Below are 27,356 nucleotides of genomic sequence, written 5' to 3'. Positions count from 1 at the left end.
GATTGCTCAGACTTGTTCTTATTAGCAAACCTTTTCTGTACTCTCCACAAATTCTTAAATTTCCCTTTGTGTTCACAGATAAAAAAGGGGTTCTTTGATTATGTATCCTGTGATATACAGACAAAGATAGGGGGGTTGTGTAGGCCTCCTGCACAGCAGAAGTAATTTGTAAGTTTGCCTCAGTGGAATATTCGCAGTGAGGAGCATAAGGGGGAAATGCCAGAAAAGAGACATGTCTGATGGGGAACATGCAAAAATATTTTCATAGAGGAAAATTAGTACAGGCTGGCATCTGGTAGAAAGGAAATCAACAGATGATGTGCTGAAACATCTTAGCTTTTACTTTCTCTCAACTCATTCTCCTCTAAACAGAGTTTTGCCTTCAGAAGTAGAGATATGCCAACCAGTGCATGAAATCTGCTAGATGATTTGCTACAGCTCATGTGGGCACTGGGATGCTACAGTGGTGAGTAAGAAACTCTGGTCCTACAGTAGGTAAAATTTATTTTTAAATTTTAAATTTTAAAATTTTACTAGAGCAGCAAAGAAGGGTACAGGAGACATGAACTTTGAGTTTCTTAGACTACTAATATTTCATAGTGACCATGCGTGATGACATATTTTTAGAAGATAAATTAAACTTTCTGTATTTCAGACTTTGCCTATCCTTAATCATTAAAAAAGACAATAAGGTCTAATGCTAGTGCTCAATTATTCTAAATCTGCTTCTTCTAGTTAGTAAAATTCTCTCACAGTCTCAGTCTTTCATACAACGTACTGTTGTATGTTGGTATATAGTATTTGCTTAAAATCATGAAGGTCTGGGGACAAATCCAGACTTTGTTGCACTGAGTACTTGTTGCTGGTTAGGGCACTTGTCTAAGACGTGGGAGATGTAATTTCATTCATCCCCTCATTACTCCATGGAGAAGGAACACCTGTAGTTTTTTAGCTTTTAAAAAGTAATTTAAAAATATGAAAAAATGTGAACACACATCGTTGTAGCCATCTCCAAGATATCTTTCCCTTTACAAATCCTCTTTAAATGCCAGATTTAACACTCAAACATGTTAAATGGGCTTATTTGTGCATTAACTTCAAGAACTGGAGAATGTTTACGAGCATGGATACTGAACAGAAGCAAAGGTAGTGGTTTTAAAACAGACCAAATGTATTAGATGCTGAGTTGGAGAACTTAGTCATGTGAGTAATTCAGGTTGTGCTACCTATTATATTGGCCAACCTCCCACTGCTTGTACTAGGATGCTCCTGCCTGTGCGCAGAAACCCTGGGTTAGTCATGTAGGATTAAAGGATTGCAAAAGTTCCATTTAGAATGTTGGGCTTTCTCAGTGTCCCTTTAACACTTAACTACGTAAATGCCATTGGCTCTGGCTTAGGTGCCAAAAGAAGCTTTCTGAATCTCATGTTAAATAAGAGAATAATTTGCAGGACTGAGGTCTCAAAACGCAAACATAATCTGAAAAGGGAGCTAGAAAAGCCTCATATTTCTAAAAAAAAGGTTCCTTTATTCTGTCAAGTTCCTCTTCAGGTTCTTGCTGTTTCCTATCAGTTGAGCAGCTCAGACTATGTAAAATTAAATAATTTTTAAGGCCACATTGTAATGGTGTTTTTTATAATCTCATCGTACACCACACTGTATCAAGCTTCAAAGATAACTTACTTCATGTACCCTGGAAAGTCAATAATACGCTAGTCAATGTTTTGTAGAAAGGAGAGTCGTAGATTTGTAGCTGTATTTGTATGTGGTTATCAGCTGTTTCTGAATAAAAATATTTTGCTTTTCACTTTTGTCTTTGTTCCATTTGGGTTTACATTGGAGAAACACCATCTCACTGATTTATAACAGACTCCAGCAGAAAACTAACATGGTACTTCAGAAGGTATGGCTTTATAAGAGGGCATTTTGTCAAAAAGAGGATGTGACGTCTGTGCATTATATTTCTGCTTTGCCTTTACCCTTCCCACGCTGCTTTCTCCACACACTCTGTTAGGCTTTGGCAGTCTGACAGTGCTCTTCATTTCAGGATTTGGTCTGACATCTGTAGGTGCAGCTGCTGGGTGCCATGGGGCAGGCAGAACGGCACAGGTATCACCAGTTCTGCTGGCACTATTTACCCATATGCTGGTACTACCAGCATGCAAATTATTTTTAAATGGTCTTTAGGAAACCAAAAATGTTTATTGTAGAGTTGGATTTTTTTCTTTGTCTTCAGGTTAGTGAGCATCAGTTGTCCAGTCAGCTTATATTTTTAATTCTCTTTTTTTTTTAAAAAAAAGGAAAATCTAGACACATTTGGTTGCTTTTGAAAGAGAGATGAAACTTGTAAGAGCTGCATGGGTGTTGACGTCCCAAGAATTGTCAACGCTGTACAAGCCAGTTTCTCAGTCTCTTTCCTCATTGGACTATGATACCATAATGTTTTTGTCTATTTTGAATGCAGTCTGTTTGGGACAGTGGCTGAATGCAGCTATGGAGTACCTAGCCACAAAAAGCTCTGCTCACAGTTAATTACTCATGGATATACTGCTGCAATATAAATATTTAATATTCATAATCTTGGATCTCTGTTCTCAGTACATTTTGAAGATATTTGAGTGACTTTCAAGTACTTATGGTAAAATGCATCTTCACTGCTGTGCTCTCAAAACGAAGCTGTTTTCCTAGCATCAACTTCATTGCTTTCCTTTTTTATACAAGATTCTTTTCTTGATGGATGCTTTTCTCTGTAGTGAAGCTCAGTATCACAAAAGTGCAGATAGGCTACAACCATTGCTTTGTGTGACATACTGGCCATGTTGCAGCACACATTGCTTTAAAATGACTAAGTTATTAAACCAGTGAACACTACCCTAGTTAGGAACAACAAAGTTACCCCTAATTCCGCTAGTGTAACTGAGAACGATTTGTGTGGAGACTTGGACAACTGAACCTCTAGAAGGAATATTAATGAAAGCCAGAAAAATTGAAGGCATGCATTAAATAATTAAGTATAACTAAAATAATAACTATAGAAAAAAAGCGTTGAAGTTGTACCAAACAGTTGAGTCTAAGACCTTTTTTCCCCAGTAAGTGAACTGAAATGCCCTGTTCCTTTGCTTCTATTGAAGAAGCTTACATGTTTTAATGACCTACAGTGAAGTTCTTACAAAGAAGCTGGAATAGTTTCTTGACTAGTTTTAAATAATAAAAAAAACCACCACAAGTGGGAGATTTGACTCTTTGGATTGCCCAGAGAGCTCCCTTTAGGCAGCTTAAGAAGACCTGAATTTCCGTGTTTTGTATTTGCTTGAAAGTTCCAGTGACTTATGCAATACTTTCATTATGTCTTTCTTTTCCTTTGCTGGTTTAGCCCTAAATTCTTGCGGCTGCTTGGTTGCAGGACTCCTTGCACCAGCATTTTAAACTGTTGCAAGATGGAAGTATTACTCTACGCATTTCTAAAGACTGATGTTGTGCCTTGGCATTAAAACCCCGTCATCTTTGCCTGCAGAAAGGGGGAATGCTTGCGTAATCACGCAGATAAAGTGCAGTATGCACTCCTAGGACTGCTAAGAACTTTTTCACAAAGCAAGCAACTGTGAAGACTTGCAGGAGACGACCTCATGGGACAATTTGGTTTGGGCTTTCCTGTGTTATCTCTTCACCAGCTAAATTGTAACCCCCTGCTCTGCCCACCAGTTTTTAGAGGGCTTCATCTTGAGCCCCCTAGATGCAACTTTCTGCCAGTAAGTGTCATGTGTATGTAATTATAGATGCATTTTTTTCCTTGTCTGTGATCAAGAACTCGGTCGTGTATACCTGTGCAATGTATAGATAGCACCTAGAAGGCCTGTATTTGGGAAACACAAGATGGGAAGGGGCTTTCTCTGCCCTTGGCTAGTTCATTCCCATCTCAGGACTTCAGTTATGTTGCGCTCTCTGTGATTTATCATGCTTAATCCTAAGAAAGTAGTTAGTTTTCTCATGTCCATTATTGCTGTTCAAGAATCTCATTCGATCTGATTCTTAGAAACTTAAAAATTTGTAGCTTTAATGTATTAATTGACAGCTGAGACATAATCTTCTCCTTCATTGGTATCTCCTGTATGTATTATTTATAGCCAGCAGTTGTAGTCTGTCTTCAATTTTAGCCTAGACTAGCCAAATTAACTTAATCCTTCCTGAAAGGCAGGCTTCTCATCTTCCCTAGTATACTAGTAGTCCTCCTCCCACAAGAAGTCTCTTCAAATTTGTTAACAAGTTGACCAGGACAGTGCACAACATTTCAGCTGAATGTGGGCCAGTACCCTCAACAGTGTTGTTGGGGTTCCTAAACAGAAGACGAGTGTGCACAGAAGAGTTAGTGATCCACGTGAGAGCTGATAGGAGTGGGCGCAGGCCTGAGCTGTGCTGCATGTACTGTGAGGCTGCAGGACAACCCCAACCAGCTCAACCTCACGCAGAAGCCCACCGGCAGCTCCCGCTTGGTGATGACTCCACCTGCACATCTCAGCTTACCTTGAAGAGAAACAGCCTGTTTTCATACAACATACTTTGCTCGACAGTAGAAATGATGAATAGAGTTACCTACTTTTAAGGACACCTCATAAAACCTCTACAGGCAAATGTCCCCAGTGTCCCCACAGATGGGATTTGCACGGTATGCTGTGCCCTGACTGGAGGTCTGGACGATGCTGCACAGCTCTGGGTTCCCAGCACTTGGAGAGACGTAAGATTTTATGTGCTATCTCCTTTTACCTTCTCGGGTTACCTCCAATAAACCGAATTTTAATCAATATCCCATGGAGTCCGAGTGCCTTTCTCACTGGGATCTATAATGAACACCTGCATCGGTGCATTACAGGTGCCCTAGGTACTTCTCTAACTCTACTGGAAATAGTTCACCTGATTTAAGACAGCATTTGCTGGGTGTTTTTTGGGGGGGGGGGTAATAGATATAATATACTGGTGAGTCATGGGAACCTCAACACCCAGTTCTTCTCCTTAGTCTGTGATTCTGGATGGCAAGCTGTTATTTCTGTTAAAAAAAAAAAAAAAAAAAAAAAAAAAAGTGGTGTAATTTCTGAGTGCAGGAGGACATGAGTAAACATGTAAGCATTGTTATGAGCCAGGCCTCTGGGCAACATACTTCTCTTCCAACTGTTGTGCCATTGGTAAATTACACAGGAAAACTTCAGTTTTTTGGGGCTGACAGCACTGATGGAAACATTGATATGAAGGCAATGGCTGATCCCCTGGTGAGTTCCATCCATGACAGTAACTACTGCCACGCCTTGGCTCTTCCCTTTTCAAGCATGTGCTGTCATCTTTTACTAGCTGGCTTCCTAGTCACCCTTGCAATTCCGGTTTTGCAATATAACTCAGCTTTCTCCGCTCTACCATGATAATTGGTTTCCCAGATGAAGGCGATAAGGATATTAAAACAAAACAACAGACTAATGTGATGTAACCAAATGCTGCAACATTGCTTTTGTATTTTCCATTTCCAATTTTCCACTCCTACTTTAACCTTTCTGAATCAAAAGGTTTTGCATACCTTGCAGCTTACAGTTCAATTGTTTTTTTAATATTTCCTCCTCAATGTAAGATTTTCTGTTCTCCAACTGTATATTATATACTTTTTTTTTTAAATACTGTAGAATGTTTTTTCTGCAGAAAAGCTTGTCTGTTCCTCCAACTATTTTAGATGGCCCAAAGAAAGATACTACCTCTTGCAGTGGCTCTTGCCACGCTTCAAGATTACTAGCTACTGGGTCTGCAACGTCATACACAGGTTACTCGGGAACTTAGGATAGAAACTGCTCAGCCTCCCTGAATGAAATATACAGAAAACTTAAGAATTTTGCTTTCTTCTTAGCTATTGTAATTTCCTGGATCATATCTTGATTTCTATAAGCCTTGCCGCCTTCTCCTCCCATAGTTGCCATTACCTTTCTCAAAAGAGGATTAGTGTGTTTTTGTGGCCACATGTAATTCTTCTGCTCATTCTGATTGCACTGCATTCCTGTTTCATTGGCCATCTTTATAGCTAAAGAATATTTTATTGAATGTTTTAATTTAGCTTGTGAAACTAAACGCCATCCGACTTTTGCCAGTGCTCATGGTTATGACCTTGAAAAAAGATCTTTGTTTACCAGACAGTCCTGTATCCCATTTCTCTAATGTTTTTTGCCAAGACAGATTTCCCCAGCTGAGTTTTAAGCCTTCCAATGTGCAGGTAAAGTAGGAGAAAGTAAATTTGTTGAAAGCACGAAAACCGATGAATAATTTTCTTTGGGGTAAAAAAGGCTAGATTTTGCCATAAAAAATTGCACCTGGTTTTTCTACTAGACACCTGCTAGGAGTGCAGATTACTTCCTATACTCTACTGGTGAACAATTTGTAACTGCAAGATGTTTGATCACCACACTTACAAGTCCAGAGAAATTCTTGTAAGATGGATGTCTGCAAGATGTACATGCTAAGCTAGTTGCTCAGTGTTAAAACTGAAAGTAGGATTGCTCAGTAAAATGGAATTACACATTCTCAGCACTGCAAGCACATTTAGATGGCCTTGACATTCCTAGTATTCTGTTTTAGGATGATAGGTATCAAAACAGACTGTTTTATGCAGCGTTAATTGTATCTAAATAATTATCTGCAATTACATTTCTTGATATTTTTTCTTGGAGCTTTGAAAGTTTTGTACGTACAATAATATTCTTAATGTCTTCATCAAAGTTATCTTGTGCAACAGAGCTTAAAGTAGAAATGGCAGAAAAATATACATAAAGGGCTTTAAAATTCTGTTAGGTTTTTATTTGCCCTGTTCAGTTTCAGATGAGAAAGATATATGATGAATATGTATTGCAGCCAAAACCAAAAAATAAGATTGTGTTTACAAACCACGGGGTTTTGCCCTAAATATACTTCTGGATGTCTTAGAGACACGGTGTGACTAGAATCTTTTCATGTAGAAGGGATGATTTACCAGGAGCAGGTAAAACACAAGATTACTGAATTTTATAATTTCCTTTACAAAAGCCTGGCACCCTGCCTTTTTCAAGAGAGAACAGCTCTTCCTCCAACTCCTTCTTTTTCGCAGCCTGGGTTTAATCAGCACCGCCTGCCTCCGCCGGGACACCTGCCGGGGTGGGAAGGGGAGGCGGCCCGGCACGGCCCGGCCCGGCCCTGACGCGGGGGCACCCAGGTGTGCGAAAGCGGCAGCCGGGGGAGGGCGAGGCCTCGCCGGCAGGAGCCGTCTGTGAGACGGGGCGAGGGCCGGCAGCCGCGCCGCGGGCTGCCCGGGCTTTCTAGGAGACGGCAGCGGGGGCTCCCCCCGCTTCTCTCCGCCCTCACACGACCGGGGCCGGGCCGGCAGCCGGTAGGAAGCAGCCGGGGATTCCCCGGGGCGCCGGTTCCCCCCTTCCCGCCCGGTCCTGAGGGAAGCCGGGTGCCCGCCCTCAGCCCGTGAGGGGGGACGGCGGGGCTTCCCCTCACAGCGGGGCGGCCGTTTCGCGGCTTGGGCGGCGGGTGAGGGTGGGTGGAGGACTCCGTGGTAATGCCGGCCGGGTGGGGGGTGGTGAGGGGCCGCCCCCGAAAGCCAAGGGGTGGCGGTGGCCGGGGGGGAATGGTTAAGTGTAGCGGGGACCGCTCTTTTCCGTCGGTCGTGATAAGAGGGCGGGCGGCGTCGGCCAGCTTGGGATGATCCGGGGGGGGGGGGTGGGTGGGTAGGTAAATCCGTAGAGAGGCGCCGATAGCCGCGCTTGGCTCCCATGTCCCGGTTTTTGGGGGGGGGGGGGGGGGGGGGCTGGGAGGTGTCTCAGAGGGAGCTGGTGTCTCCTGAGGAAACCGCGGGCTGAGGACAGTTCAGGAGTGGGAGTGGAACCTGGTTCGGAAAGGTCAGCGTTTTCCTCTGCGAGCCGCGGGTGTGACGTGGCTCATTTTTTTGAGGGAAAGCGTGAAAGTGCCTTTTCTTCGAAGTTCGGTTTCGGCCCCGGGGTCTGGTGGGTCTGCTGCCTCAGGGCGGCCGGGAGCGCGGTTCCGACACCGCCGAAGAGCTACAGCCCCTTCTTTCCAAGTGAACGTTGCCAGGAATACCTAAGAATTTAAAGGAAGAATATTGAAAAAAATAATTTCCTGCCGTAGCTGGTGAGGGGTGTCTGCGATTCATGGGAAAAACGGCGATCGAGATCCTCTCAGCGCTGTAACTGCATCCCAACGCGGGGGCTAACCCAGCTCTTCAGCACCAGTTAGGTGTACCTCGACACCAAAGGTATGTATGCATTTGCTGTAATCATTTCTCCTAGATCAAAAGTGAGACACTTGATTAAGTTCGCTTGAAGAGGCATGGCGTGCCTTGCAGTTAATAGAAGCTTTTAAGGTAATATGAATATATATTTTGTTATGATTTAAAATGTTCAGGGGCTCATGGTGTGATACTCTGACTTTCTGTCAGTTCTCTCAATTCTGAGAACAGGACCGTTATGCATGTTTTAATCTGTCCTTGTTCTTGAATAAGGCATTCAAAGAAAACGTGCCACAAGTGTGCAAAAATTAGTGAAAGCTGTGATTCTTCAAAGTTCTGCTGAGACTAGTTTGTTTTTTTAATGGAGTAGATCAACTTTGAAAAGACTAGACAGCAGAGGAAAAAGTGGCTGTAACAATTTAATGACAGATTTTAATGAGAATTATGCTTTACTGTGTGCTATGGTGGATGCTGTAATTGCACTTCAGGTGCAGGTTATCATTGAAGACGTCTTTCAGAAACTTGTCTTTTTTTTTTTAATCTTAAATTGATACAAATATTTCTTTTCAGAGTGAAACTTTATGGACATGGCTTCAGATACATGGAATTTTTTCCCCTCTGGAAAATTTGGGCAAAGATAATTCCAGCTGAATTCTGGCCTGAGTGGTAAAGCTCCACAGGTCGATTGCAGGCTCAAGATGTGGACAAAATGTCTGGGAAAAGGGAGAAATTCAGCTGTTTATCATGGTGGAATGCGGTAGGAAAAATATATGCACTCGGCTGTGCAGACATATGTTTGTTATTTTCATCATGAATTATGTGAATGCATGGACAGAACAGAGCCTAATTTTGCTGTTGGGTATACCTTTCATAGAAATGGAAGTTTTTTCATTGTGAAAAGTCAAAGATGAGAAGGAGTCTCCTCAGAGCAGCTCACATGTATGGTTTATACAGGGCTATATATATTTCCAGGTCTTCAGTGTTGGCAAAAGGGCAAGTTACAATTTAAATAGAACACCGAATTTATAGAGAAGCAGGATTCTGGAAGACTTTCCTTCAGAACACGGCAAAATACTACTGCTGCATCTACTGCTGGGACAAAAAACTGCTTAAGAGAGCATGTGTGAGACAGAACACTAGCGTAAGGTAATGCTATAATGGAACAGAGCCTATGAAAAAACAGCAATTCAGAGAAGTTGTAAAAAAAACCAAAAACAAACCAAAAAACAAACAAACCTGTTCATAAGTGGAGTCTATTCAGTCCTGTTTTCTTTTTAAATTATTTTCATTATAATATTTTCATCTTCTTCAAAGTTGAAAACCAGAGATTTTAAGAGTTACTGTCCATCACAATTAGTGAAGAAAGTTGGAGCTTTTGTGCTAACACACATAAACCTCCTCCAGTGATTTTAAAGTTTTGTGTCTTTCTTTTTATGCTCTGCATTCTTAATGGGAATCATTCCGTGTTACAGCTGGGCAAGAAAAGACCTGCCTAGTAATTTGAGCAGAAGTCTGCAATGAGGGAGGAGAGAAGTGGAGGGGAGGAAGGAAGAAAGCAGGCACTGCAAGAAGCAGTGTGGATGACTCAATATATGGCATGCTTCTGAGTCAGTTTGGTGAAGTAAGACACAGCAGCTGGAAGTGTCGTCTTTGACTATTGTGGAAATTGGTGATCAGCTAAAGATTCTTCACAACAGGGATGGGGTGCTCCTATTGATCCTTCCGTTAGAATAATTGCATTTGTCCTTTCTCAGTGCTGTAAAAACTTTGGTAGGCTGAACAGAAAAAAACCAGTAAGGCAGGCCAAGTTAAGGAACAACTTATCAGAGGCATGCAGCTAACAGGTCCTTCTCCAGACACATTAGGGATAAGAAGAGTCCTGAGAGCCAATAGATCATTCAGGTACAAAAACCCCCTTTGGGATGGGCTATAGGAAGACACGAACATAGCAAGGGGAAAAAAGAAGTTGTTTTTGCATTTGTACTCATCTTGGAAGAGCATGGATTTTAGTGCCAGTACCTTTTCTTATGGGTGATCTTCCATGTAAGGATCTGTCTCAAATTGAAAAGTCAGTAAAAGGCAGTAATAGAATGAAATGATCTGTAAAAAAGCATCACAACTGGCTGGTACTCACTCCTGTGTTCTCTTGTTGTAAATGTCTTATTTAAAGCAGCTTTGGGACTGAAAGATCAGAAAATGATAATTTTTTTTTTTTTTTTTTATTCTCCCCAAGTGATCAAAAGAGAGCCAGGAAAGTAGAGACCAGTGAGCCTGGTATCTGCAGAAGGCAGCCAGGTAGAAACTGCTTTAAAGAATGGAACCAGTGGAAATGAGGATAAATTAGGCAGGGAAGGAGTCAACAGTGACTCTTGTAAAGGGAAGTCATGGCTCTCAAATACTAGAAGTGTGTTAGAATTGTACACATGTATGTGAACATGCTGGATGCAGGAGACATGGTTGATACAATCTGCCTTAATTTCCAAAAGGCATTCGGCAGAGGCTGTCAATGAAGCCAGGCTGCCATAATATATTTATTCTCACATGTATAAGTAAGTAGGTAAAAGATAAATGCTCAATTTTTCAGGTGGAGGAAGATCACTACTGGAGTCCCAAACAACTCTCTTCTGCTCAGTGTGTATTTTTAATGATCTGGATAGAGGGGAATTATTGTAGTGGCAGAATTTGTCCACAATACAAAGCTGTTCAGGCTAGAATACAGAGGTGTTAGTTGGAAAGAGTGGCAGAAGGATGTCATGATAGACTGCATAGTAATAGCAGAATAAATTTGCTGTAGATAAACATAAAGAAAATTTTAAATGAAAAGATATGGGCAAAATCCTAACGTGTGCTCAGTGGCTGACTAGGTTTAGCTGATTTTTAACACTCAGTGATGAGGTCTTGGGATTTTACTACATAGGCTCATGGAAATACTCAGTAGTACTCAAAGAACAAGTAGATTGTTAGAAATGATTAGGAAATTATGGGGAAAAAAACCCCAGAAAAAAATTCATTGTTTTAGTTTATAAATCCGTAGTGCACCTATGTTTTGAAGGCTGTATGCAAGTTCTGTTCTTCCCTCCCCACCTCAGACAAGCTGTAGCATAACTGGAGATGGTAAGAAGAGGGTGGCAAAGATGATCAGAAAAATGAAATCAGATTCCATCTAAGGGACAATTAGAGAGACTAAGACTGTAGCTTGGGAAAGCAAGAACTGGGGAGGAGTATTCTAGAGATGTAAAAAATCCTGACTGCTTGACAAGCTGAATAGGAAATGTTCACTCATTTTTTTTCTTCTGGTGTAATAATTAGGAGCTGTCAGGTAAAACAAGCAGGTAACAGGCTCAAAACCAGCCAAAGACAATTCCTATATTTCCTGCATCCTGCATTAACTGTCTAATGGAAACATTGACTTTAAATTGTGGAAGTTTATATTGGAAACCACTAATTGAAAGGTTTTTTTCCATTTCTGCAGGGAAACATGACAGCAAAACCATTGGTTTTGTGTAATATCACAACAGCATTTCTGTCTTTAATTATTGCAGGTAAGTTTATTGGTGGCTATGGAAAGTCTTGTTCTGAAACTTATTTTTTCACACAAGTAATACTAATTTTCTGTGAAAATGGCTGTAAAAGTCAAATTTATGTGCATGCCAGTGAGTTCTTTTAAACAGTCCTAAAAGCAGGAGCCTATAGAACATACAATATGTGCTATTTTATGTATTGTCATATCACAGAATGATCTAGGTTGGAAAAGAACTCTTGAGATCATCCAGTCCAACCTCCCTGACCCCCCTCCAATGGTCAGCTAGAGCAAGTTGCCCAGTATTGTGTCCAGCTGGATTGTGAGTATCGCCACAAATGGAGGTGCCGTGACCTCTCTGCACAACTTGGTCCAGTGTTTGATCACTGTCACAGTAAAAAAGTGTTTTCTTGTGTTCAGATGGAATTTTTTGTGTTTCAGTTTGTGGTCATTGCCTCTTGTCCTGCCAGTGGGCAATACTGGTAAAAGTCTAGCTCTTTGTTCTTCATTCCCTCCCATCAGGTATTTATACACATTGGTAAGATCAACCCACACACTCCCCAAGCCTTCTCTTCTCTAGGCTGAACAGTCCTTGCTCTTTCAGCCTCTCTTCATGTGAGAAATGCTCCACTCCCTTAATTGTCTTTGTGGCCCTGTGCTAGACTTTCTCCAGTAAATACATGTCTCTCTTGTACTGAGGAGCCCAGAACTGGCTGCAGTACTGCAGATGTGGCCTCACCAGTGCTTGAGTAGAGGGGAAGTGTCGCCTTCCTCGACCTGCTGGCAGGTCCTAATGCAGCCCAGGACACCATAAGCCTTCTTTGCCATGAGGGAGCATTGGTGGCTCATGGTCAGTTTATTGTTTACCAGGACCCCAGTGTTCTTCTCTGCAGATCTGCTTTCCAGCTGAATGGTGTCCAGCCTGTGCTGGTGCTTTGTGTCATTCCTCATCAGATGCAGGCCTTCACGCTTCCCTGTGTTGAAATTCTTCAGGTTCCTGTTAGCCCACTTCTCCAGCCTGTCAAGGTCTGTCTGAAAGGCAGCACAACTCTCTGGTGTATAAACTGATGAATTGAGTTGTAGTTTTAACTTTACAGTGTGTCCTTAGGATTTTTCCATATTGGAAAATACAGCCATTTGACAATAATATAACATCTAGATTTTTGTAAAATTGCTAGGCTACTGGGATGCAACTGCTTGTTTCTGCCCTTCAGCTGTTAACCAACAATCCAGTTCATGTTCAAAACATTTCAGATGGTTCAGATGAGTTGCTGTCATAATCCTGTCATTCCACCTGGAATTTTGCAGCAGTGCCAGACTGTTAAAAGAAAAACTTTATTAATTTCCATTCCTTGAGTTTCTAGAAAGCCAGGTCAGAAATAGTTTCGTTCTGGTTTGGTTTTGTTTTTTTTTTCCCCATGGATGGACAAGCTGCAGGGTTCACCAGTCCATTGGATAGTCTGGTTTTTGGCTAAGTAAGTAATCATATGGAAGGGTGATTATTTGGCTGCCCTCCCCCCAGTAACAGAGTTCTGTTGTCTTAGTTATGTGTGTACCTTGTAATTTCTTTCCTGCTCCATGGAAATAATGGAGGGCTTTGGGGGAGGGGGATTTCAGAGAAACTGAGGCAAGAATTGTGTAAAAAAAAATGACAATATTTAAGAATATTAGTGTTTAGTGGCAGAAAAGGGTTATCCATTCCTGTGGACACAGCATTTTATAACTGTCAAAGTTGTTATGAGGCATTCAATACAGCTATCTGAGCAATTCAATGTTTTGATAAGTAATTTGGAAAAGATTTATAGTGGGGGGGTGACAACTGTGGATGATACAAAATTATCCTTTGGTGGTTAAAACTAATGCTCACTATGCAAATGATGTCTGGATATTGAAAGGTTTAGTGACAGAACGTCAATAAGTAAAATCAAATGGATATGGAGGTCCTGGAAGGGTCATACATGTATAACAGAAACGTATATTGTGTGTGTGTGATGTGAGCATTAAGTCAGCTAATAACCACTTAGGAAAAATGCCACTTTGACATCTCTGGATGCTCTCTGGAAGCATTAGCTCTGTCATCAGTGGTGGTCAGAAAAGCAGAATTTTTTGGAAGCAGTAGAGCAGAAAACAGAAAGCTTCGTTATGCTACTCTGTAACCCCATGGTGAATGTGCATCAATTGAACTCTGCAGTTCTGGTCATTCCATCTCAGAAAGACTGTATCAGAAGAGGTAGAGAGATGAGTGACAGTGTTGTCTGATATGGTATGGCTTCCATAATTAGAAGTCATTAAATGAATGAGGATTTTGACATAAAGAAAAGAGATGACTGAGGCAAGATGTGATGGACATCTATCAAATTGTAAATACCGTAGACTAGGCAGATGAGGGAAAGTTTACTTTGCCATTTCTCATTACAAGAAATACATGATACCCAGAGAAGTGATAAAAGCCAGTACATGGTTTTTCATGCAAAACATAAGAGGAAAGAAAGAGGCTGAAAGCAAAGTATTAGTCTACTTTTTGTGTCCTACTCTCTTTTCTCACACATTTGCCACTGGTTGTTATCAGAGGCAGGGTTTTGGGCTAGACAGAAACTTATGTGACTCTGTGGCTGTTCTTATATTCTAACAAAACAAGGAATTTTAGATAAATATACTACTGACTGAGGAGTGTGACTATGGTATCCAGAGTTGGTGCCTTTCATGTTGATGGCAAAAAAAAAAAAAAAAAAAAAAAGAAATCTCATGGTGTTGCTTTTTTCTTGTCTGAATGTCCTTGGGTCAGGAGGAAAGAAAATGAGCTCATTGGTAAGTGCTTGTAATAATTCCTCTCTAAATGCTCACAAATGAAGGGTTAGTTGAAATTTCCATAAGAAACAATGTTTGTGCAACAGCAACTTGAACGTCGGTGTCCTCTTAGGACATTTGGGTACTGGAAACATAGTCTGTCTTGAAGACTTACTTTGACTACAGTTAAGTGAAATTAACAAAAAGACATTAAATGTGAAATTTGTGTGTACATGTGTGTGTGTACATTCGCATGAAACAAACTGGAGAAATACAAGTACTTTAGTAATTTTCATCTGAACTAAAACATACAAATGACAGTCTGCTGCAAACGAAGAGATTCTAGTGAGTGTAAAGTTTGCATTCACAACCAAGCATTTCATTTCAGTTGCATAACTATATTTGTATATCACTAAGTAGTACTCTCAACTGTAAAGATAAGGGATTATAATTTTGTTTTTAGTAGATGCCTTGCGAATGGAAGTGAAAACTCCAATAAACTTTCTAAATGCAATCAAGAAATGAGTTTAGTATATCCTTTTACAATGTTTGAGGTTTTCTTTAATGTTTATCTCTTTCCTTTAGAGAAATGTGAAGCCTATGATGTGATGTTGAGGCAAAGTCTTGTGCCTGATGGGCAGCCTCTTGCTATTAAATGTTCACTGGAAAAGAGCTTGAAAAGTGAAGACTACAACTTAACATGGTATAAAGTTGGTAACCAGACAGCTGTGCCTAGAGACAAATTTTCTAGAATTCATCAGCAGAATAATTTAATTTGGTTTCTTCCTGCAATGTTAGAAGATTCTGGAGATTATGAATGTGTCATAAGGTGAAAGTTTAAAAAAAAATTATGTTGTTACAGAAATGAGTTGCAAAGGGAATAACTTCTAGAAAGCAAGTAGAATTTGGTGGGTAAGACAGGTACTAATAGAGAAGGGAGAGTGCATTCACAAAAACTAACTTTAGGTTGGGGAAAGTAAGTCTATTTTTGGGTGCTTTTTCCTAGTAGGCAAAAGTAAATCTGTTAGAGAAACTGTAAACTTCTTGTCCTCTCTTTCTTCTCCAAAAAGAATACCATGTATTTTTGAGTTGGAAAATATGCCAAATAGGCTAATTCTATTATGTTATATTAATTGCAGGAATTTGACAAGCTGCAGGAAAACTTGTACAAAAGTAACAGTTTTTGAGAGGATTGATGGTTTATGCTTAAATGAAAAATTTGCTGTAAAGGAGGTGATATTCACATCATCATCTGCAAAGGTTGTGTGTCCACACTTGGATTATTTCAGGAATGACAAGAATATTCAGCCTGTTCATTGGTATAAGGTGAGAATGCTGTGTTTTGTACTGTCTTATAACTGTCCATTATTTAAAATATAAATCACTAATGTTTGTGCATTGTAGGAGAAAAACTAAAGATTTATTGTAAATGGGAGAAAAATGCTTTTAAAACAAATTGGAAGAGGATTAAGACTGTTTATCTTTTAAAGGTGTATATAGGTTTTTTGATTAACGGAGTAGAAATTTAGCTTAGATGTAGGAGAGACGTTGACCCATGTATCCACCAGGTGGCATCTTTTTACCTGCTAGCGAAACACTGTCGTGAATTTCTTTTGTGTGGAAACAGATTTCGTATGTTATTTGTGAGAGGTGGCATATCCATTATGTGCTCAATATTGTTCCATTAAATAAATGCTATTTCATATTGTTCCTTCTTATTTATAGGCTCATTCTGTTGCAAGAACGTAGTGCTTTTTGCAGTATTCCTGCCTCATGCCTATGCAGTCCATATGATACCAAGAGTATTTAAGTACTTTAAAAAAAATAATAATTCCAATGATTGAGTGATTCTTAATTAATGAATGCTTTTACAAATCCTGACACTTGCATTTCACTTTCTTATTTCTCTGATATTGAAAGTTGTTTTCTATAGGAAATGAACTGGAATATCTTTGAATTAAAAGCTCAGAGCCAAAATGAAGCACACTTTGTTTCTTACTTCCACCACCCTTGCTCTTCATCAGCCTCTGCAAAGCATCCGTCCTTATGCTGTGGTCTGTTGAAAGTTCAGATTGCGTTAAAGAGAGACAAGCCATGGAAAGAGATAGTGATATGAATTAACAGAGTTCTTTACACACGTTTAGGACTGCCAGCTGCTGGAAGGGAAAAGGTTTGCCTTCTCAAACAGGGATCTTATAATTTTCAATGTGACTGTACATGATCAAGGAAACTATACATGCGAAACAACATACACCTACAATGGAAAACAGTATAACATTTCACGAGACATCAGTCTGACTGTAGAAGGTAAGTAGATAATGTCACTGTGTTTGTGTTCAGAATAATGACTCCAGATTTTTGTCCAAATTTCTAAAGTCTAAAGCTGAAAGACCGAATTTGTGGATAGACTTCCTTAGGGCTATTAGTTTCACCTAAATATGAGGGAAAGAAATGCTGACTGGGAGTTTATATATTTTTGTCTGTCGTTGCTACTGTGTTGAAGATTTGTTCCCTTGTTCAAACTTTTAGGATCTCAAAGCTTTGCTGCCCAGACCAGCTGCCAAGGTCCCTGAACAGGTGCCATGTAAGGCTTGGTAGGCACAATACTTTCTGCTGTAGCTGCAGCCTCTCTTCTGCCTGCCTGTCTTCTCTCTCTTTTATATTATCCTCTGGATGCAAGAAGAACAAACTCTACAAGCCCAAATTGTAGCAGTATCTTGACTCTGTGTGTCCTGTGTGTTTCCTTCAAACCTTTGTCTCTTCTGTTTTGTGGTTTTAAGCTCCTCAGCACAAGAACTGCTGATCCCTGATACCATGTATCTAGCTCAGTAGACCCTGATTTATGTCAGGGGCCCACCAGCACAACAAAAAACATAAAAGAAGGCCTAGCTGTAAAATGCGAACTCCTTTGCTAGCACAGCATTATGAAATTGATATTGGATCACTGAAAAGGCTGTGCTATATCAAGGTATGAAATACCAATAGTGTTTTTACATTCCAGCTGATGAAAGACATTTTTTCAGGTTTACTAATAGATTGCATACAACTGTGTTTGTGTGTGTATATATGATAATGTCATATGTATATGAAGTGGATAAACAAAATACAAGAAACATAAGGTCAGACCAGATGAAATGATCATTCTGGTCTTAAAATCTGCCCCTAGAACTTCTCTTTTAGTGTCATTTCAGCTCCCATTACTCAGCTGAAACAAAATCATATCACTCCTTTGCTGTAAATGACTGAAGGCAGCTCAGTTGTTTTTAAAGATTCCAGCTGAGCAAGTCTACACTAAAATGGGTGATTTGGAGTCCAAGCAATAGTGCAGACCCAGTTTCCAGAAGGGGAAAGGAAAGATACATGTGGGGCAATCCTGTGTGCTTTGCTAGGGGTCTCAAAAGAGATGCTTCATGATTTCTTTTTGTTAATTTGTGCTCTTGGAGAAACTTCCTTGAACTTTGAATATCTGATAGGAAATGTTCTAAAACATCCTATAGCTGCCTGAGACAGCTGGAAATGGTATGTGTGTTCATTGAGGGACCCTCCAAGCTGGGATTCATTTAGCCATACTGAGACATTTCTAATGTAGATGTCTAGATCTCCACCTGTTGATTACTCCCTCTTTGTAGCCTGTAGAGAGAAATAAGCTTTCCAGAGTGTCGCATATCAACTCCTAGTGTAAACGTCTAAAGGGGTCCAATGGTGTTGTAATTCCTTATGGATGGCTCTGTGGGAAGAATTGTAAGGTCTTTAACTAGAGTACAGAAATTAAATTTCCCCTTTATAACAGTAAAAGTCTAAAATAGATGAATTGCACTGTAAAAGTATTTGGCTCCAGTTTGTATCTGTTGGGTACTGGGTGGCAGGCTATCCAGATTGTAGAGGCGTAATACTGTAGGTATTTACCCATATCCTTCTCAGCACCTGTGCATGCAATATTACAAGATTTTTATGCCATGGAACAGCCAGTCCACCATGAGTGTGTGGAGATTTGTGGCACTACGTTTTGAAAGAGGTGGGACAAAGAATAGTTTAGCTTCAAGTCAGAAGTAACGACTACCTGAGATATACTTTTAGTATTGAGTGATGTCTGTTATACAATTGCTGACAATCTTGCCCATAGGACAGGGTTTTTTTAGGTTGTAGAGCATAGAAGAGACTGCAAGTGCCCTCAGTTTTCTGAAAAGCACTTTCTTTCTTTTGGTCAGTGAGCCCACCAAAAAAGCCCCCAGAAATATCTTATCCAAGAAACAACTCAATTGAAGTGGAACTTGGTAAGTAGTTTTCTTTATAAGGAAATATGATTTTTGTATCCTAGTGAAAACTTCTACTCAAGGAGTGCCATATTCTGTGTTTTCTTGTTTTTGTTTTTTGACAAAAACTAGTTCAGTGGCCAGCTCAGTTTCTCTATGTTGATCTCCTGAAGGAGGAGTGTTTTGGGGTGAGAGGGAAAGAGACAAGACATGTTGCTTACCAAGTCCCGGGGAAATTTCTCAGATGCGAGGAAAATTGTAGGGAACCCAAGTGATTCTCTGTCACATCTATTGCTTTCCGTAACTCTGAAATAGATCCTAAGAACAGATCCATCTTTGAATCTGCAGGGAAAGTGATGCCCCAGAGAGGCATCTTCTTCCTGGATTTAGCTTCTTCCCTCCTACTAGGCTCTTTATGAACCTGAAGATCACTGTGTATATAGACCCTCTGTTAGAGTAACTTTTCTGAAAGGGTGTGGGACCATCCTTAGCTGGTCTGTGTGGGAATCTGTGTACGGAATTGTATAGACTTTAATTAGATTATGGAAATTAACTTTTCACTTTGTACCATAATTTTATAGGCTCACAGGTTACAGTGGATTGCAATACAACAGGTGCCGATGGGTATGAGGTGTTTTGGACTGGCAACGGTGTGTATATGAGCAGAATTTTTGCAAGTCCCTATGAGTAAGTATATTTTCAGATTGGAAAATGCTGTGTTGGCATTTCTTTCTTCGTGTGTTGGCACTTTCTCTCTTCGACATTAAAATATTTAGCAATGTTTTTCACTTGCTTAGATAGCTTTCTTTTTAAAAGCTCTTTAACTCCTACCTCCTCCAATTCACTTCCTGCTTTGAAGTAGAAACTTGAAACTTAGGAGGCGCATGGCTTTCACATGTGATTGTGCTCCTTTTGATCATTGATCATTGTAAAAATATGTCTTAATTTTCAACCTTGGGAAAAGGTTTTTTATAGACTTAGTTGCTGTTGTCATTTTATTAGTGTTATCATTATTAGTATCTTCTTTTCTGTTCTATTAAACCGTTCTTAATCTCAACCCACGAGTTTTACTTCTTTTCCCGATTTTGTCCCTCGTCCCACTGGCGGGAGGGCGGAGGGAGTGTGTGGGGGAGTGAGCGAGCAGCTGCATGGTGCTTAGTTGCTGGCTGGGGTTAAACCATGACACAGTTTCATAATTGTGATACAGTTTCTATTGAGCAGGCTCTGGCCTGGCAGAGACTTCTTTTAGTTGGATCAAGCATGTCCAAGCACATGATCTTCAGACTGTCTCTTCTGCATTTTCCTTTCCCCTCACGTCTGCCTCTCTGAAAGGTTTCAAGAGGTCAAACCATGCTTTACAGGAGTAATTGAGACTTCCAGGTTTAAGAGCCTTGAGTCAGAGAAATGTAACGGAGATCAGCTGAAGAGCTATAATGGAAGACTTTGTTGAGGACATTTGTACTGAAGCTTAGTGGGGTGAGAGGAGAAAAGGGAGATGGATTTCCAGTGATGAGTTGGGGTTTGGGAGGAAAATGGACCCAGACTGAGTAAAGCATGAGAAGGGCAACTGGGAGATATGGTGAGGGTGAAAAGCAGGTTAAATGGAGTTAGGAGGGAAGAAAGTAGACCTGACTTGAAAAAGCAACTAAAATTGGAGCAGAAGGCAACCTGAAAGTTTCTTAGGTGTGACAGGTTGGGAAGTAAAAATTGCAGGTTTTTTGTCAGCCCTCATCTCATGGTAGTGCTAGGAAGAAAAAATGTGATCATTTTTGTGACTTCTCAAGCACTATCTATGACTAAAAAACTGATGAAGAAATGAGAATGATATCTTCAAAGTAAGAATATAGTTGTGGGAAACAGGTCTTATCATAAAACAATGGGGGAAATAAAATGCTGAATTCTTTGAGTGCTCACCAAGAGAAAACCCTATACAAAAGTAATATATTGTAGTGTCAGAAGGAATTAGTGCCATAAACAATTGGGCCATAATGCAGAGGCACACGGTCACTGAATTGATACCATAAAAGCAGTGTTATTTTTTTGTACTTCCTAGCACTTATGTAGTTGTCTTTGCACCCGTTAGTCATTGGTTGCATTAGTGATGTTGATTCATTTGTTCCTTGTACAATGTCTAGGGGATAATCTGTGTCTCTTAATGGTGCAGCCTGACACTGTAGCTGTTACAAGTCTGTTCTGATCTATGGGGTGAAGCAGCAGTTTAGACTCCACTCCCTGCAGCTGGAATCACACTGTGAGTTGGTGTTTGCTGCAGGGTCACCACCTTTGATGTCTTCCCTGTCCCAGAGCTGTTTACTGCAAGATGATGCCCTTGTACCAGGGCCTCTTTTTGTGTCATATCACGCTGTGGAGTTTCTCTCTCTTCACCTACTCTTACAGGGGCTGGGAAGTCCATAACAAGGGTTTGCTTAGGTTTGTAAAGTGTATTTTTGTACTTCAGCCTATAGAAACCTTATATTCCTTTGGGGAAACACAGCTTCAAGTAAGATAATGTCTTGATGTTTTCCAGTGTCTATGCTAAATGTCAATTACAGGCCTGACTCTTGTTTGGGTTTCCTTCATATAATGTAATTGCTCATCTATTCTGAAGTGTGGTTGATGTTTGCAGATGGAAACACACATTGTCATGCTGCAGCTGTTAGTGATGAAGCCATTCCAGAAAGGGCTGTGGTTTTATGGCTCTATTTGTCGCCTTTTGGATAGGGAGGAAACTTCTTACGATGGACGCCCTATGCATTCTGTAAAGTTAATAATTTTGGAAGTGAATAGTGAAGATTATGAACAACCGTTTGTCTGTCAAGCTTCAAATGCCTTTGGGCAGGTTGCATCCTATATTATATTAAAACGCAGAGGTAAGAAATACTGTTATTTTTGAGGCCTGCGTTTGTCTTGACTTCCTCAGAAGGGGTTTTGATACCAAATGCTCATATATCATGTTGATAGGAGGCAGATGGATTATAGTTTGTAGTAGGTATACATGTACCTGTGCATAGGGAAGGTGTCACTGTAGTAGCGTATTTATCATTATTAAAAAAACAGGTAGATGGAAGTGAGAAATTGATACTCAAATTTGTATTACATTTGTGTGAAAGGAAAGGTTTGGACAAATTTATCATTTAAAATACAGTCGTCTTGTATTTTTGTGCAGTTCCTGATATAAAAAGATGGCTGACTGGAGGACTTGTCTCTTTGTTAATTTTAACATTTGTTACTTCAATAATCTACAAGATTTTCAAGATTGACTTGGTGCTTTGGTACCGTAATTCTGTCTGTGCCTTTGCAAGTAAGGAAGGTATGTAAGTGTGACCAGGTATGTTAATCTGTAGTATGTTAGCTAGTGTAACTAGCTTATTGGTTTTTTATTTTTTTTTTTTTCACTTGCCATTACTTCTAAGCAATAATGTGATTATTTAGTAGAATGTATGTGGAATTTCTTTGAGGAATTTTCAGATACACACAAAGACATTTTGGGGGGGATTTTTTTCAGTCATATGGGTAAAATATATAATCACAGTTGAGTTAATAAACACTGCATAATGTTGAAGGCAGTCATGGTGGGATAGGTCAAAAAGACCTCCAGGTTATTGCCAAATTAGCATGTTGCTTTTTGCTTTTCTGTAAAGTAGTTTCTTTACATGTAGATTTATGGTCACTCTGATGATGATCAATAGGTGTCAGCAGAGCTACATCCTGTAAACTAGCTGTTTAAAGACGTGCATTAAATATTTATATTGAAAATCAGACTCTCATTTTCTCAGAGATTAATTTTGTTAGTTTTCTTTTTTTTCCAACTTCTTTTACTCAACACTTTTCTTTCAGTCCTGTCAGTTATGATGTTTACATGCCAAAGAGAAAAAATGCTACTAGTTCTCTATTATGTGATTCTTCTTATGTGTTTTGATTGCTGTGGTGTAGACCAATACATTGGATAGGTATGAAAAAATTGGATAAGTGCAACATTATAGATATTATTCATGGCAGTGCTCAGAATTAGACTGTCTGAAGTTCCCCATAGCTTGAAAGTAAATGGATTATGTGTATTGAGATAGTTAATGTTTCCTCATGGCTGTTCTAAATGTTTTCACAGAAAAGTAATTTCAACTTCTGGTTAAAATTTCAGTTTTCCCAGAACACTTTAATAGAGTTCTAATTAAAAAAAAAAAACAAAAAACAAAACAAACAACAAAGAAACTTGAGCTAAACTTAACTTGTTGGGTTAAATCTGATTTTGATTTGGTTCCTTTGTTCCTGTTTATTATGCAATTTTAACTCTCAAAACACCAGCTGCCTTTTGGCCTTTTCTTCTACCTGCCTTTCCCCCACAAAAATATTACTAGAAAGAATTGCCATCTTCCACCTTCTCTTGTGGTTAGTCAGAAGTGGAGATAACTGCTGTTGAGTTTGTTTCAGGAGAGGTGGTGAAGAAGGTCCTGCAGCAGGACACTTTCTTAATGTCCTGGCACCTCTGGGGTTGGAGGCTCCTTCCTCAGTTCCCAGGTCCTGCATCCAGCTCACTTGCTGGCACATCCATCCCCATGATGAGAAAAGAAGTCTGGTTTTGTGGCTGATGATCTTTCTTTTGATTTGTAGAGCATTTTAGTGCTTTGTCATCATTCAGTCAGATAGGTGAATCAGCCTCCCATTACTTATTTTAAACAGTCAAATATGGAACCTTGCAATAAAGGCATATTGCTGATTTTTAGTTTTTTTAATAGAAACATTTGTGTTTGTTTTAGATGGAAAAATCTACGATGCATATGTCCTGTACACAAAAAGCAGTGGAGGTAGAACTTTCTATCGTCTCGAAACCTTTGTTCATAGCGTAGTCCCTGATGTTTTAGAACAACAATGTGGATATCATCTCTTCATATTAGGAAGGGATGATTTACTGGGAGAAGGTATGCTTTAATGAGTAGAGTTATTAGGTTGTCTTTTGGCATATTGTTCTCGGGTTAGAAGATTGTATATACAATTTAAAAAATGCCTCTTTTTGGAAAACAAAGCTGTATTTGTTTTTAATGGATAATTTGTCCATTTGTCCAATGGACAATTTTTTTATTTTGAAATTTTTTGGTTTCTTACCAAAAATTCTGTTTTGATGTTATGAGTATCTGCACTTTTTGTAGTGATGAACAAAGGAGGATTCAGCAGCATTAATATTGTTGAGTTTTTTGAACAATATCTGCGGCTGGGGACTGAAGAAAACAATTTTTATCAGTAATTTCATCCAATGGGTCGTGAATCATGTATGATAGTGTGGAGATCTTAAACTAGTCCTCTGAGCTACCAACTGCTCCATATATATGCAATTTTAAAATTAAGAAATATTTTACATCAGTTGTAAAGTTTCTATGCGAACTTTGATTGTTCCTTCATTACTTATAGCTGTGGTCAGTGTTACTGATGAAACCCTTAAGCAAAGCAGAAGACTGATGATTATTTTGGGATCAGAAACATCTAGTTGCTGCCTGTTTCAAGGTACCTCTGAACAACAACTAGCTATGTATAATGCTCTCATCCGTGATGGGATTCAAGTGATTCTTATAGAAATGGATGAAATACAGGACTACACAAGCATGCCGGAATCAATCAGATACATTAAGCAAAAACATGGAGCTATCCAGTGGAAAGGGGACTTCTCAGAGAAATCTTGTTCAGCAAATACAAGATTCTGGAAAAACGTGCGCTATCAAATGCCATCCAAGAAAAAGGTATCTTATTCTGAAGTATATTTGTTGCCCCTAACTTTGAAGAATTCTGCAGCAAAGGGAAGTTAAGATGCACTTATGAAAATAATAGTGAGAAGGTAATTCTGAAATGTGGGGTATTTTTACACAAATTCTTTATAATATAAAGTAAATGTTTTCTTCAAGGAGTAAAAACTACTCATACTTTCCCCAAATTACAACCTAAAAGAAAAACTCTGTGCAACTTTATTTCTGTTCTGGGTTTTGGATAATGAAACAAGTTGTTGTGTTAGTCTCACACAGATATGAGAAGTAAGCATTGCTGATGGTGGTAGACTATTAGTCATGGTCCACATAAATGTAATAACCACTGAAGAAGCAGCTGTGAAGTCCATTTTTTTAAAAAATTGAATCTGCAGTTGATAAATCAAAAATCTGTTTCTGTCGTCAGCATTTTCCTATTAATTCTGTTCCTCTTCTTGTTGCCTCTCTGTGATTGACTTCCTCATTACTGCAAGAATCTGCACTGTGCAAGCTTTGGGGTCCCCTCCTGAGCAACGGGCCTCATCCTTGGTTATTGAAGGAGTTGGGGAAATACATGACATAGCAGATATGTTTAGAACTCCTCACAACACTAAATATGTTTCAGCTGAACAGTTGGTGCCATATGTGTTCAGCAAATGGAATGGAATCCATGGCTTTTTAGACATTTGTTGAATAATTCTGTGATACCTGGTCTGTGGGGTGTTTCTAAACTTAGCCTCTTGAAATGGTCAGGAAACTGAAAATACTTCAGATTTCTTGCAAACTGGAAGCTTTCTAGACTGTGCTGCTACTCTGGAAACCAGATGTTCTCATTCCATGTCTCAACTGTGCTAACTACAAGCACAGAAATGTACTGAGAATCTATCAAAGGACTATGCTTGGACTGGGTATCCTGGAAAGTCTGGAAAACGGCCAGTTCTGAAACATGACCAGGTGCTAATGGCAAGAAATAGTATCTTGTCTACTTGTGAAAGAAGAAATTAGAGGCATGTGGCTATATCAACCTGCTTATGAGTAGCTTGGTATTTCTGGACCCCGATCTGTTGCTCTGTGTTCAACACCATGAGAGAACAACATGCTGCTTCCTTTTCAGGGTGGTCTGAAGTGGCAAGAGTTTTCATGCTCCAGCCTTGAAGAGCATCATCTGAATGCAAATGTGAATTCTGCTTGCTTTTTTGTTTTTGTTCTTTTCTGAAGTTAAGTAGGTTCTTGCATTATCTTTATTGCCAGGATAGCATCTGTCACTGAATTCCTTTCAGCTGGTTCTCAGAAGTGTGTATGCTGTAGAACATACTCTTCGCTGGGCTGTATTGATGGGAGAGGAAGCAAGGTCCAGGAGTGGAACGTGTGTTTAAAGTGAAGAATTTGCAATAGCATTTCATGGTACCTTTTTCTTTGAGAAGATCTAGCAAATAATCCTTAACGAGCAGTGTCTCATTCTGCTGGCTGTGGGGTTCACAGCAGTGTAATTTTCCACAGCCTTTATTGACTAGAGACTTACTTCTGAGATGTCGCCATGAAACCTGAACAGGATAGATCCATCAGATGAGGTACTATTGTTCTAGTACACGTTGAATCAGTCTTCTTTGGAAATGCATAATGTTTAGGCTGGAACCTTTAAAAAATAAATTTAGGAACTAGAGAGTTTAGATAATCATTGTTGTCAAATTTTTACACTGTGTTTAGACTTGCTCAGAAAAGTGTGGAAAATTACACTTTCCTTCAAAGTTTTTTTTTTTTCCCACTTGTGTTCAAAAACAGAACCCTCTTACTTTCTATGTAGAATGAGAGAAATAACAAAGAAAAGTTGTTGAAACTGTGGTAGATTTTTTCAATGTCTTAATTTTATATACTTTGAAATAAAAAAATACCAGTGACTAGGATTTCCAGTACTACAGATAAGTACATTGATTTGCATGGAGTTGTGCTGGTACTTTTTGTTCCTTCTGTGAATGTGCTGTTATGATTTCTGGCTACTTTTTTCATAGTTCTTTTCAGAGATTTGCTACAATATTCAAGATAAGCATTTTCCTACTAAATGAGACTCCTAAAGACTCTTAAGTGAAGATAGATGATTGTGAGTCAGTATTTATCTACCTGATTCTTTCTTTTAAACAACGACATTTAGTATGATTATGTAGGCATTTTAGTATTCTTATGTGAAAATGAGTGTGGGAGAAAGGTTTCAGTTATTGTGGTTAATTGTTAGCTAACTGCCTGAATGTAGCATGACATAAAGTGGCTTATCCTTTTATCATGGGACTTTATTCTGAGGTTGAACTTTGTGTTTTTTTCCCCTTGGAAACTTTTTTTTTGCAAGTCACATAGGAAAACAGACTATTTTTTTGTGATACAATAAAAGAAATCCAGTAGAGATCGATGTGCTGATTGGAGGGGTTTTTTAATAAAGAGCACAAATGATTAGTTGGCTAGAGGTCTGCTTCTGGAAACTTGGTAGCTTCAGAAGGAAAAAATGCAATGTAATCCACGAAAAAGTATTTGTTCACCGCAATGTCGTAGATATATTTCAGTTTTTGTCTATCTATGCTGACAGAGAAGACAGTCTGAATGGTAAGTCTGTGGTGTAAGATACATTGAAAGCATTTTCTGCACCATTTTTTACTTTTCAACCATAACTATATGATATTTACTTCTATTGGCTTGTTCCTGTCAATTTATTTGGCACTCCGCGTTGCCCCTTCCCTTTCTTGCCTTGTGATTAACTTGTCTCAAATTTTACAATTCCACTGAGTCTTTTAATCCATACTGTGAGGCTAGTTTTTTCTGGAAGACTT

At 39.4% G+C, this 27,356-nt stretch overlaps 1 protein-coding gene across 3 annotated transcripts; it reads left to right on the top strand.

The window, feature by feature from the left end:
- The first annotated feature begins 7,876 nt into the window (after positions 1–7,876).
- On the top strand, positions 7,877–26,849 carry LOC126053023 (interleukin-1 receptor type 1-like). Of its 3 annotated transcripts, XM_049834514.1 has the most exons (12): positions 7,877–8,278; positions 8,822–9,008; positions 11,724–11,793; positions 15,144–15,387; positions 15,698–15,884; positions 16,703–16,865; positions 18,767–18,832; positions 19,393–19,498; positions 21,533–21,681; positions 21,978–22,121; positions 23,566–23,727; positions 24,215–26,849. In XM_049834514.1, the coding sequence occupies exons 2-12, from the start codon at positions 8,961–8,963 to the stop codon at positions 24,604–24,606; spliced, it is 1,731 nt and encodes a 576-aa protein (XP_049690471.1). In that variant the 5' UTR covers positions 7,877–8,278; positions 8,822–8,960; the 3' UTR covers positions 24,607–26,849. The 3 variants fall into 3 exon arrangements, with proteins under 3 accessions (XP_049690471.1, XP_049690473.1, XP_049690472.1); XM_049834516.1 differs by lacking the exons at positions 7,877–8,278; positions 11,724–11,793 and adding an exon at positions 9,224–9,397 and having other exon boundaries at positions 8,963–9,008; XM_049834515.1 differs by lacking the exons at positions 7,877–8,278; positions 8,822–9,008 and adding an exon at positions 9,351–9,397.
- Positions 26,850–27,356: the final 507 nt, after the last annotated feature.

The sequence above is a fragment of the Accipiter gentilis genome, chromosome 31 (genome assembly GCF_929443795.1).
Source record: "Accipiter gentilis chromosome 31, bAccGen1.1, whole genome shotgun sequence".
NCBI lineage: Eukaryota > Metazoa > Chordata > Aves > Accipitriformes > Accipitridae > Astur > Astur gentilis.
This window is presented reverse-complemented; position numbering and strand designations above follow the sequence as displayed.

Excerpts from the sequence above, each read along its gene's own strand:
- LOC126053023 (XM_049834514.1), top strand. The coding sequence starts at position 8,961 with ATGTCTGGGAAAAGGGAGAAATTCAGCTGTTTATCATGGTGGAATGCG. Across the intron at positions 16,866-18,766 it reads CATCAGTCTGACTGTAGAAG|TGAGCCCACCAAAAAAGCCC; the intron begins GTAAGTAGATAA and ends TCTTTTGGTCAG. Across the intron at positions 19,499-21,532 it reads ATTTTTGCAAGTCCCTATGA|GGAGGAAACTTCTTACGATG; the intron begins GTAAGTATATTT and ends CCTTTTGGATAG.